The 11,612-nt window shown below is 40.5% G+C and overlaps 2 protein-coding genes across 4 annotated transcripts in view; one reads left to right on the forward strand and one right to left on the reverse strand.

Annotated features, from left to right (window-relative positions):
• Nucleotides 1-413: 413 nt before the first annotated feature.
• Nucleotides 414-6,368, reverse strand: LOC103144077 (acyl-coenzyme A thioesterase 8-like). Of its 2 annotated transcripts, none has more exons than XM_016675779.1 (6): nt 6,081-6,368; nt 4,156-4,292; nt 3,835-4,060; nt 2,713-2,870; nt 2,429-2,641; nt 414-1,250 (listed from the first exon to the last, which is right to left on the reverse strand). In XM_016675779.1, exons 1-6 carry the CDS (start codon nt 6,260-6,262, stop codon nt 1,132-1,134), a joined length of 1,035 nt encoding a protein of 344 aa, XP_016531265.1. In that variant the 5' UTR covers nt 6,263-6,368; the 3' UTR covers nt 414-1,131. The 2 variants fall into 2 exon arrangements, with proteins under 2 accessions (XP_016531265.1, XP_007560934.1); XM_007560872.2 differs by having other exon boundaries at nt 2,429-2,620; nt 6,081-6,362.
• Nucleotides 6,369-8,950: 2,582 nt separating this feature from the next.
• Nucleotides 8,951-11,612, forward strand: part of phactr3b (phosphatase and actin regulator 3b) — a 49,981-nt gene continuing 47,319 nt past the window's right edge. The window contains exon 1 of one of the 2 annotated variants that reach the window (XR_001663187.1): nt 8,951-9,346. Coding sequence is in view for 1 of the 2 variants with exons in the window: in XM_007560878.2 (XP_007560940.2) it covers nt 9,109-9,346 (238 nt within the window). In the remaining variant the exon portion in view is untranslated. The remainder of the gene's footprint in view (nt 9,347-11,612) is intronic. The other variant, XM_007560878.2, reaches the window with a different exon arrangement.

Below are 11,612 nucleotides of genomic sequence, written 5' to 3' on the forward strand. Positions count from 1 at the left end.
ACACAACTTTTGGGGATTCTGCAAGGAAGGAAAATGTTGACAGTAGATATTTACATAAGCTGTATAAAAGGGATGCACAGTGGCACTGAAAATAGACCCTGGGTTTTAAATTATTTTCATGTATTTTGCATATGTGGGTTATTTCCTGGTACACCGGCTTCCTCCCACAGTACAAACATGGCCGAGTTTTAATTTTATGGAAAAAAATAAAAAAATAAAAACTCTTCCTTGCACAATAATCTCTACCAGTTCCATGTGAAGAGATATAGAAAAGTCTCTGACATACTCATTGTTTTTTATGCATCCCTTTGCATTTTAGTAAAACAAAAATAGCACCTACTGTGTTCTGGGTTCTTCACCATCACCCTGTTCATTGAGCTGCTTGTTCCTCACAGGTTTTAAATGCACAAACATTTTATCACAAGTTACAAGCTTTATTGTTACAGTGCAGAATTCTCTTAACTTTTTCACATTCAAGCTAAATACAAAGCACATTTTGACATTAGTGCAATAATTGAAACAAGACTGACTTCTGGGATACCCCTGTAAGGAAAATGATACATTAAAAACAAGTTACCATGCTTTGTGTTTCACGTCATCAAGGCACCACAGGTCAGAAATGTTGCAACAAAATCAACAAAAGAAGTCAACATTGTATATTCACTTTTATATTATATAACATCATTGCATGAATGTTTCCAAGAAATACAGAAAAGCTTAAATCCATTCTAGGCTTTTCTGTCTTTGGGAATGTTAATAAACAAAAATTTATTCATAAAATTGAAATATTTCAAGCTGATAGACAATGTTATAAATTCTACACAGTCACAATAAACGGCACATCTGGTTGCATCTGCGGATATCGTCACATCTTTATTAGGTTCTAACATGGCTTATATTTTAGCCACCAGTGTACAAACATATCACACTCGTTCATAAAACTGAAAAAAATGTTATTCAAGTCCTGACATGTAAAACCCTAGAAGTTAGAAAGATTGTACTCGCTCCCCCAAATGCATAAATAATTTTAATTTGATATTTGAACACTTTAAAAGCAATCCTTCCATAAAACACTTAAAACAGCAGATGTCACTCATAATTATAGCAAATATGTAATAAAAAAAAAAACTGCTATAGCTTGCTGTTCTCTGGGACAGGTTTGACTCTGAGGACCCCTTCCTGAGAGCACGAGGCAGCCAGGACCCCATCTCTTCTCCACAGCCGGCCCTGAGCCAGTCCTCTGCTGCTTCCTGCAGGAGTCAACAACCACACACCAAAAACGAACACAAACGTTAGGCTCAAACTGGAAATGGAGAAAAATTTAGGAAAAAGGACAAATCTGAGGTATCGTATCGGCCGATACTGACCAGATACAGAAAAACAGCTGAACTGACTTAAAACGCTTCTCTGTTTAAACACAGACATAAATGTAGTGAATTACAAATCTATTTGATAACTCTACACCAGTGCAGCACACATAGATACACCGATGGCTTTACAACCTTGGTAAGACATGTAAAAACAACAACTTTATTTTGTTAAGTCAGCGCAATTTAGAGTACAACAGTTAACGTAGAAACTGAAACAACAGGTTGGGTATGTTGGTCAAACATGTAAAAAATAAATTGCAACAAACCTTTTTTCAAATGGTTCAGAAAACACAATTAGGAATTCTAAGTATGATGTAAAATAAATAAAGCTTGACATCACTCAAAATTAGACTGAATAGATCTGCCCTAATGGATAGGGCACATTGCCACTGATAACATATCTAGAATTTTTTTCAATATTGGCAACGATTTAGATATTAATATCAGATCGGTGCATCTCTAGGTATTAACTGGCTAGAGTGAGACTTGAAAATGGACACATCCCAAAACGTAAGGCTGAGCAATCTGTGTCCTTAGTTTAAGTATGATTACATGCAAAGAGCCTTTCAGAGCAATTTAATGAATCCCAACTTGAAGGTTCAGGTACCACAGCTTCTGTTGTCATGGTTGGTAAGTCAACACAGGGAAAATTAGAGCGGCGAGAGTTTATAATGATTTAAACAAGTCACTTGGTGTCCAAAGTGGGCTGGCATACTGCATGTTTTATTTCTCTCCATGATTTAACACACCTGGATCCAATGATGGCTCATTAGAAGGACTAAGAAGAACACTGACATACTGAGAAGGTTGTTAACTACCACCAGGGGGAGAACTACAGCATGCAGGGTGCCTCGCCCTCCAGGACCCACTTTGGATACCACTGCTCTAAGAGGCCCTTGTTCCACCACTTCAAATGAGTGAGTCATTCATTAATCGAGCAGCACTCAGAATGGTGCCAACACTTATTTTGTATTTTACTGTTCATCTTCACCATTGTTGTCCAGAACAAAGCGGGGCAGGTATGTGAGGACAGCGGGGTTACAGGAGGAGGTTCTGACCTGCCCAGGGGCTGTCACACTCGTACAGCATCCACTCGTCGCTGCGGAAGGTGCTGTGGAACCACATGGCGTGGTCCAAGGAGGCGGTGAAGCGGGCCTTGTATTTAGGGTATGGCAGCAGTACCGTCCCTAGGAGGGCAAAGTCTGACACGTAGGCGGCCACACAGCAGTGCAACTTCATGTTTCCTTCACCTGCATGGGAACAAAAGCCATCTGCATCCACAGAACTCATTCAATTATGTTTTTTTTTGTTTTCTTGCCGTTATGGGTTGTTCAGATATTACCAATATGTCCTCGCGCTCTGGCCCAGAACAGCCTCCGCGGTTGTCCTGAAACGTGGCGGTAAAACTGTGCTGGGCTGACGGGCTTCACCTCGATGGGAACCTCAGTAGCCAGGAGTTTGTTCAGGCCTTGTTTTGCACTCTCTGTCAGGTCTGGTTTACTGTGAGGTGAGCAGATCCTCAGATCACATTCAGAGCAGAATGAAGACAGTTTGTTGTGCAGCCAGATGGAGCAGTGAGTTCTCATCTATCCTTTTTCTACAATTTCATTCATACTTTTTTAGGGGTGAGGCACTGCATGTTTGGACAAATCCCTTTGGTTTTGGATGTTGTGCAACTTTAATTTTTTTTTACTTTCAGAGAGCTGGTGTGATGCAAACCATGGAAACAAGGTGCTTTTCCTTACAACCAGTAGCTAATTGGCATCTCAAAAGATCAAATGATACCTGAACTCTGACCCCAGATCAGAGGAGAAGGCGGCTTCTCCTCTGATCTGGTCCAGAGAGAGGGAGGAAGTTCAGACCGTCTTAAATTTAAAACGTTTTAGTTATTCCCTCAACTAGGCCTGTCAAGATAACATATTTTGCTTGATGATAAATTGTTCCAGTAATTATTACGATAAACAATAATATTGTTGTTTTGAAGTAATATATTTATACTGGTGTAATGATACACTCTCAAAGACCAAGAAACTTTAATTCTTTCAGTAAAAATTTAGCACAGGAACTGGAAGACATTTTAAATATCCAAAGTAAACAACAACCAAAAACGATAAAACAGAAATCAAATCCATGCACACACAAAAATAAAATGGATTAAGAAGTCTGTAAACAAACTTACCCTTCAAAAAATATGAGTGGAATCAAAACTGTTGATTTCATTTTAATTTATCATGAGATTAATTGATTGCTTACCTCCAACATTGATTTTGATTATCTGACACAAAAACACTACTGTAAAAATATTATTGCTATAATATTCACTAGCAAATTTCACACAGGTGGGACAGAGTGCATCAGCACCATGTAATTCTTTCACCCCATCAAAAGCCTCATGTCCACCACAAAATACAGACAGCAGAACATCTTTGACCTTCCAACCAAGCTCCATCACAGAGCGCCATACCTGAGGTAACGCTGGATGATCTCCTCAACGGTGGGAAGGTCTTCAGGCTGAGGGACCACCGGCATGGGGAACTGGTGCTGCAGCGGGCTCGGCTGCAGCAGCTGGAAGGACGCCTGGCAGATCAGGATGGGCTGTCCGTGCTGGATGGCCTTCACAGAGCGTACAGTGAAACTGCGCCCATCTCTAGTGCGGTCCACCTGGTACAGAACCGGTACCTTGGGGTCTCCTGGAAGAAAAGAAAGGAGGAAAAAAACAAACAAACAATGATTCAACTCTTCAAAGTGTTGCTTGGCTCCAGATGTTTCATAACCTGAGTCTTACCTGCTCGCACAAAGTAGCAATGGAGCGAGTGGGCATAGAGATCGTCACTGACCGATTTGGCAGCAGCCACCAGAGCCTGGCCGATGATCTGACCGCCAAATAAGCGCCGTGTGCGTGGCACCCAGTGGTGCGTTCCCCTGGGGGAGAAAGAGATGGGACTGAAATAAAATACTCTTATCAGATCCAGCTGCTAGGAATAAAACGTAAAGCTTCCTGCAAGCAGGTTTAGTAGCTTCTAGCTGCTCCTAGAGATGAACTGATCGAGTTTGGTGGATGACCATTTTGATCTCCAGTTCATAGCAAAATATAAAAATAAATGTAAAAAAAATTAACAGTTTTCATAAATATTGTTTTCCAGTAAGGGTGCAATGACAAATAGGCTCCAATTTCCATAACGTCATGATCGGCTGATACCGATGTAACTTAACAACATAAGTTTGTTAAGTTGTGACAAAAAGCTGTCACAACTTAGCAACACAACGTTGTGCGTTTAGTGATAAAAAAAATTGCATTGGCCAAATTTGGAATCGGAAGGTTAGGCTTTTTAAAGATTAATGATCAGCCAGAAAACTACAATCGGCGCACTTCTTTTTTCCAGCCTTTCTGACATCAGCAGCCATTGTTAATTCATATTGGAAGCAGAAGCTAGATCTCACTTTTTTGACAGAGAAAGTGTGATCTCTAAATTTTTAAGAATATAGAGATCACACTTTCAACTCTATAACTTATTAGAGTAGACAGTATGTGGAATCAGACTGCCTGGATGCAATATTAGACGGACCTTCGTATTCATTTTACTTAGTGCTAAAGCTAACAGAGAGGAGTGGGAACACTGTGATGAAAGAAAAGGATTCAGGGAAACGGAAGTCAATCGCACTCATTATTGCGATATTGAGCAATAGTACTGCAATACATCATATTTTGGGAGTTTTTTGTGTCCATCTGATGCTAGCACAGGTGTTTTCCCTTAACCTTAACTCAGAACTTTCCAAAAGACTTCTCACATTTTCAATACCAGGAGGCTTCAGAGCAGATTGAAAGCCTTAAAATGATAAAAGTGTGTTCAGCTGAGCAGCTGTCTCCTGGAGTCCATCTCTCACTTGGACCTAGTGTCTTAGACCGGGGCCCTTAAATCCTTAAAATAAAGAATTTACATATAAGGTCCTTAAATCCAGGCCTCAAGGACTGGGGTCTTGCAGCTTTTAGATTCCCTCTGCTTTAAAACACCCGTGTCAAATAATCAGGTCATTAGCAGGACTCTGTAATTCAGCCACTTGATTGACTTGTGTTGGGCCAGACGCATCTAAAAACGATGTGTTGAGTACGATGTGAAAGATTTGATTTTTGATTTTCTCATCAATATAAAAACTGGCCAGTTTTAGTTGGGAGATTATCTCAGTGCAAATCTAAATGTTTGTTTTACATTACAATCATTACAGTTACAGGAACTGTTGTCCACATGACTATACAATTTGTTAGAGTAGTCTATTATAAAGCATATTTTCCCAGTGGTGTGTGTGTATATATATATATATATATATATGCTTTTTTTTTCTTTTACAAAAAAAGATTAAGAAAAAAATAAAAAAGTCACTGTTCCGTCTCCAAAATTGTTTTATCCATGTTAATCTTGAAAAAAACAGTCACAAGCTTGGAGCTGCCTGCATGCGATTCAATCATTTTTAAAAATGAGTCGCGATCATGTGTATTTTTCAACCCATTTATTTACGTTTGCAGCGATTTATTCAGGCATTGTGACAGTCACCTACCCGGAATCGTTACACTGACAGAGACGGTTTTCGGTATTGAACACCTCCCTAAAAACACAGCTGTAAAACTGTTTATCCTTTCAAAAGCCCCAGTTAACTAGAAGCAAGTGAACTAACTTCTAAATGTTGTAGAAATGACGAACTGGAGCTACTTACCTGTAGAGGTCAATGTCCAGCTGCTCCAGGTTTAAAACACTGGTAACCAGGACGCTTCGGAGGTCCTGCGGGTACGGAGCTCCAGAACTTTCCGAGCTGTCATCCTCAGCTGAATTATGTGACTCTATTATATCAATTAACCGGTTAACGGCATCACTCTCACTCACTTTCCCGTCTGCCATTTTTCTTTAGCACTTCCTCTTATTTCCTTAAGACTCGGTGCCAATCAGATATATTGCTCTTTATCGCCTCCCAGTGATGAAGTGAGTTATTTTCAAGCTTTCCAAAGCATATATTTGTAGATTACATATGAAATATTAATAGTTTTCGCACTAAAAAAAACAGTTAATTATATTTTTCAAAAGTATATTCCCCTCAATGTTTTCACATTTCAAGTACAGCCTAAACTTCAACGTATTTTGAATTTTATGAAATCTAACACAAAGTTGTGCATAATTGCAATGCAGTGGGAAATTCTGCATGTTTCAAAAGTATTTTTTGAAAACATGCATCCAAGTCTTGGTTATATACATTATATTTCCAAAGTTATGCTCACCCATCCTAAATAGGACTCAGGTGTTCCAATCACTTCTATGGCCATGGGTGTGTAAAATGAAGAACCTAGGCATGAAAACTGTTTTTACAAACATTTGTGAAAGACTGGGTTGTTCTCAGGCGCTCAGTGAATTCCAGAGTGGAACTGTGATAGGATGTCACCTGTGCAACAAATCCAGTCGTGAATTTTCCTCACTCCTAAATATTCCACAGTCAACTGTCAGCTGTATTATAAGAAAATGGAAGTGTTTGGGAACAACAGCAACTCAGCCATGAAGTGGTAGGCCACATAAACAGACAGAACGAGGTCAGCAGACAGTGAAGAGGTGCAAAGAGGTCGCCAACTTTCTGCAGACTCAATCACTACAGACCTCCAAACTTCATGTGGGCTTCAGATTAGCTCAGTAACAGTGTGCAGAAACTTCATGGAATGGGTTTCCATGGTGACCAGCTGCATCCAAGCCATACTTCACCAAGAGCAATGCAAAGCGTTGGATGCAGTGGTTTAAAGCACTCCACCAGTGGACTCTAGAGCAGTGGAGGCGCCTTCTCTGGAGTGACATATCGCGCTTCTCCATCTGGCAATCTGATGGATGAGTCTGGGTTTGTTGGTTGCCAGGACAACGGTATTTGTCTGACTGCATTGTGCCAAGTGTAAAGTTTGGTGGAGAGGGGATTATGGTGTAGGGTTGTTTTTCGGGAACTGGGCTTTGCCCCTTAGTTCCAGTGAAAGGAACTCTGAATTCTTCAACATACCAACACATTTTGCACAATTCCATGCTCCACACTTTGTGGGAACAGTTTGCAGCTGGCCCCTTCCTCTTCCAACATGATTGAGCACCAGAGCACAAAGCGAGGTCCATAGAATACCTGTGGGATAAATTAGAACATAGACTGAGAGCCAGGTCTTCTCGTCCAACATCATCAGTATGTGACCTCACAAATGCACTCCTGGAAGAGTGGTCAAAAATCCCCATAATCTCTCCTAAACCTTCTGGACAGCCTTCCTAGAAGAGTTGAAGCTGTTCTAGCTGCAAAGGTGGACCAATGTCATATTGAACGTATGGATTAGGAATGGCTTGTTCCTTAATCTCATATGTGAGTGAAGGCTGGTGAATGAATGCTTTTGGCAATATAGTTTATTAGTCAGATTGGAAGCAGAGTGACTGAAAATAGAGGCAGCTGGTACTGTTTCCTTGCAGCAAGAAGATCCTGTGTTCAAATCCCACCCAGTTCCATTTGATTTTAATTAAGAGTATTAGAGTAAATGGAACTGAAAACAAAAGCATGCCACACTTTTCAGAGTTTTATTTCTGAAGTTTTTGTAAACCACATGTCATTTTCTCTCTTCCTCACAGTTGTATGCTACTTAGATGACAGGACACTTTGAAGTTTTGTGGTTGTAACAAGACAGAATGAGGAAAAAAATAAAGAGAAATGATTATTAATAAAAGGTGCGCATAATTAGGCAACATTTGTGAGGAATAATTTTGGAAAATGCTGGAGATTTGTCTTTCATTCAGGTCGTAATAATCCTCAGTACCACATTAAAGAGCAGCCACACATCTGACTTGCTTCTTGAAGATGTTTTGTCTCTTATCAGGGGTTGGGCAGATTCGTGTTTATTATATAACATGATGATTACATAAACCTGGAAGAACGGCTGTCCAATCGTATTCTATTCAATCCTTCAACGAGGAAAAACAATCAGGAACTATCGGATAGTTTTTGCTTTGTTTGTAACATTCGCAGTAAAGATCCAATAGTTTCTCATTAACTGTTACTAGCTGTTGGTTAGCATCTCCAAGTAAAGTGAAGCATGACCATATATGCAAATTCCTGAATGACAATGGCATAAAAGATTTATAAAAAAAAAAAAAATCAGAACATCAGAACTGAGCATCAACACCTGCTGTGTGAACATATAGCTTAAAACTGGAAGCATCTAAAATAAAAGAGAAAATAGAAATGTCATATGCTCAGAAATGTCCTTGTTTTTTCTGGAAAATTTCTGAAATTAATCTAAAAAATTATGAGTTTTTTTTGTTGTTGTTGTTGTTGAAAATTTCCTCTTTCTTTCTACCTTCTATGTCCAAACTGTTGTATTATCTGTGATGTATAGTAAATAAGCTTAATAATAATAATAATGACAAAGCCACAACTTTATTTGTTCTGAAAACGTAAAGTCACTGTGAAAAAAACCCCACAATAATTGCTACTAATTATCAAATCTGTTTTAAGGAACAGCCCACTTTCACGCTCCATGTCTAACTCAACTGTGTGTTGAGAAAAATCTTGAGAAAAGATTGAAGGGGCTTTTTGGGGGAGTGGGGGAATCACGTGTTTTTTGGCACCGTCGACACTCTCTATAATGCTGCGCTCGTAATGGATTTCCCGCTGGTGGCTGCTGCTGACCGGGGTGCCGCAGCTGCAGCAGCGGAGCGCAGCGCATGAAATCAGCGCCTACCACTTGATGCCGCTGACCTTGGCCGGTTGGTTGGCTGTTGGCGGAGATCACGCCTCTTTCACATCAAGCTTTTTTTTAAACATTTTTTTTCCCCTTCTTCTTTCTCCAACCATGGCATCATCCTCATCATCAACAGCATCACCATCCGACGGGCTGGATGATGAATGCGTGGTGCAGCGCGGAAGATCTCAGAGTGACCCTAGCAGCGTCACCGAGGTCCGCTCGGGAGAAGCCCACGGTCCAGGTAAGAGGATAAGAAGAGGGCGCCGGCTGGACGTCTGTTTTTTTTTCTTTTTTGTTCTTTTTCCGTTTGAAGCCGGTGAATCACGTGTGCGTGGTCGCGTGCTCGGTGATCCCGCTGATACTGTGTGCAACATGCGTCGTCATGTGCGTATTTTTGCGCTGCGCTGCAGGGCCTTCCAGGAACAACCCCCCCCCCCATTTCTGAGACTGTGTGTGCATTCTGCCATGCTTCCATCACGGTGTCGAGTCTGTGAGCAATCTGAAAAACAACCTTATTATTCCATAAATCTGATCATTTTCATTGGGTTTATGATGTTTTTGCTTTGAATTTTTCCTTTACATGTTCCCTTTACTTAAAGCTGGAGCAGCGCTGCTGCTGCTGCTGCTGCTGCTGGTGTATTTGGCTGTTTCCATGGTGATCCAAATGGCAGAAGGCAGTGCCAGGCTTTCCAACTGTGAGGTGACATGGTGCTCATCTGTCTGCTCCACTTTTTTTCCACGTCTTTCCAGCAGCAGTCTTAAGCCTTTCCAAGTGAATTGCCGGTTCAGGCCTTGACGTTGGCCTTTAGTGTTGAGGTGGAATCCCTATTTCTGCTGGACGTTGTTGGGAAGGTGTTTTCTGTTGCTTGGCAGCCCGGGAGCTTTTTTAAAAGCTACTGCTGTGGAGTGTTGATAAATGCATAGGAGTATAGTTTTTTTTTCGTTTGTTTTTTTTTTTTTGTGAATTGACAGCAGATTATAAAAACCTCAATCATTTTCATTTACATTATTTATTGTTTTTCTCTTTCCTCTCTTTCTACCAAAAACTGGATGACAAAAGTCTTCAGTCTGGTTCTTCGATCTCAATAAGTCATTTTTTAAGGACAAAAATGTATTCATACATGTTTTCTTTACAGACTTCATGATTTATTTGTTATTGTTTCTGTGGTTTTCTGTATTTATTTTGATTATTTAAAATGTCTTCCTGTTTGTGTTAAATGTTTATCCTCTGAGAGCGTATACGTTATTATGCCATTACCATGTTATTACTTGAAAATGGTCTCAAATCAACTATATGATCATTTACGACAATAACTTCTGGGACAATTTATCATGCCAAGGACCAAGGCCTCCCCACACAGGCCACGTCCGGCCCCTGCACCACCACAGCACCCCACTTGAAGGTCCTTTTAGTCTTAGGATTCTTTGAGAATATGAGCAGTGGAGAAACCAAAACTGTAAGAAGAATCTTGTAAAGTCTGCCAAAAGCTCTGTAGAGTAGACCAGCTGCTCTGGTTAGATGAGGCCAGAACTGAATCCTAACGGCTGTATGTGGAAGAAAACATAGCCAGTTACCAAGCAATGATTTAGATCAAAGCATCTATAACGGCCTAAATCCAGTTAAGACTTTGTGGCAAGACTTGAAACTGATGTTCGTACACACTCCTCAGCCTAGAGATGGAGCAGATCCACACTTTACACATTCATAAATTCTGTTTGAACACGACGCAGTCAGCTGTCATTGGACCCGAGGTCTCCAGGAAGGATCCTCTAGTCCTTCTGCCAGCGGCTGACTGACGCTGGCTGTGTTGATGCCCTCGCTCCTCTTCATGGCTCATTCTGTTCTCGTGGTTGTTATGGTTATGAAACTGTGTTCATTTCTGTCTGAGAAGCTCTGAGTCAACATCTGAAGGGTGGAAAATGGCCCTTGTGTAATCGTTTTAGACCTAATGTCCACCCACCAGCCCACAGTTCCCTTGTCAGCGTCTTCCATCCGCATCAGGATGCTCTGCAGCGAGTCGTCCCGCTCCTCCCCTGCTCTTCCATCCCATCACACTTGATGCTAGCACTTTAGCTATCAACCCTGTTATGACTGAATTCACTGCTTGAAGAATCATGTCCATTAATAGGGATAAAAGTGGGAGCAACAGATCTCTGATGTCAAGGGAATCAGCTGCATAATCGCCTTGACAACATTTTCATATGACCTCTCAATACAAGTATTACAAAGTAATGCATTGCAACACTTGGACATTTAAAGTTTCTAAGTTTTGTACCTCTTATAAGGCAAAATACCTACCAATGGATTGTAAAGGGGTGGTGTCATGTAAAAATAACTTTCTTGAGCTTTACATCATGTTATTATTTTCCTATTCAAAAACATGAGTGTTACTTTATTTTTTTCATACATGTTTGAGAAATTCTTTAGTCTCCTGTGGCAACCATTCAACTGTACAAAACTGCACAATGTGGGTTAAATGGTTAATAGAGTGATGACTTCCTTTCAG

This window comes from Poecilia formosa, unplaced genomic scaffold (genome assembly GCF_000485575.1).
Source record: "Poecilia formosa unplaced genomic scaffold, Poecilia_formosa-5.1.2 Scaffold121, whole genome shotgun sequence".
Taxonomy (NCBI): domain Eukaryota; kingdom Metazoa; phylum Chordata; class Actinopteri; order Cyprinodontiformes; family Poeciliidae; genus Poecilia; species Poecilia formosa.

Excerpts from the sequence above, each read along its gene's own strand:
- LOC103144077 (XM_016675779.1), bottom strand. The coding sequence starts at position 6,262 with ATGGCAGACGGGAAAGTGAGTGAGAGTGATGCCGTTAACCGGTTAATT. Across the intron at positions 2,642-2,712 it reads CAGAGCGCGAGGACATATTG|ATGGCTTTTGTTCCCATGCA; the intron begins GTAATATCTGAA and ends CTGTGGATGCAG. Across the intron at positions 1,251-2,428 it reads GTGTGACAGCCCCTGGGCAG|GAAGCAGCAGAGGACTGGCT; the intron begins GTCAGAACCTCC and ends TGACTCCTGCAG.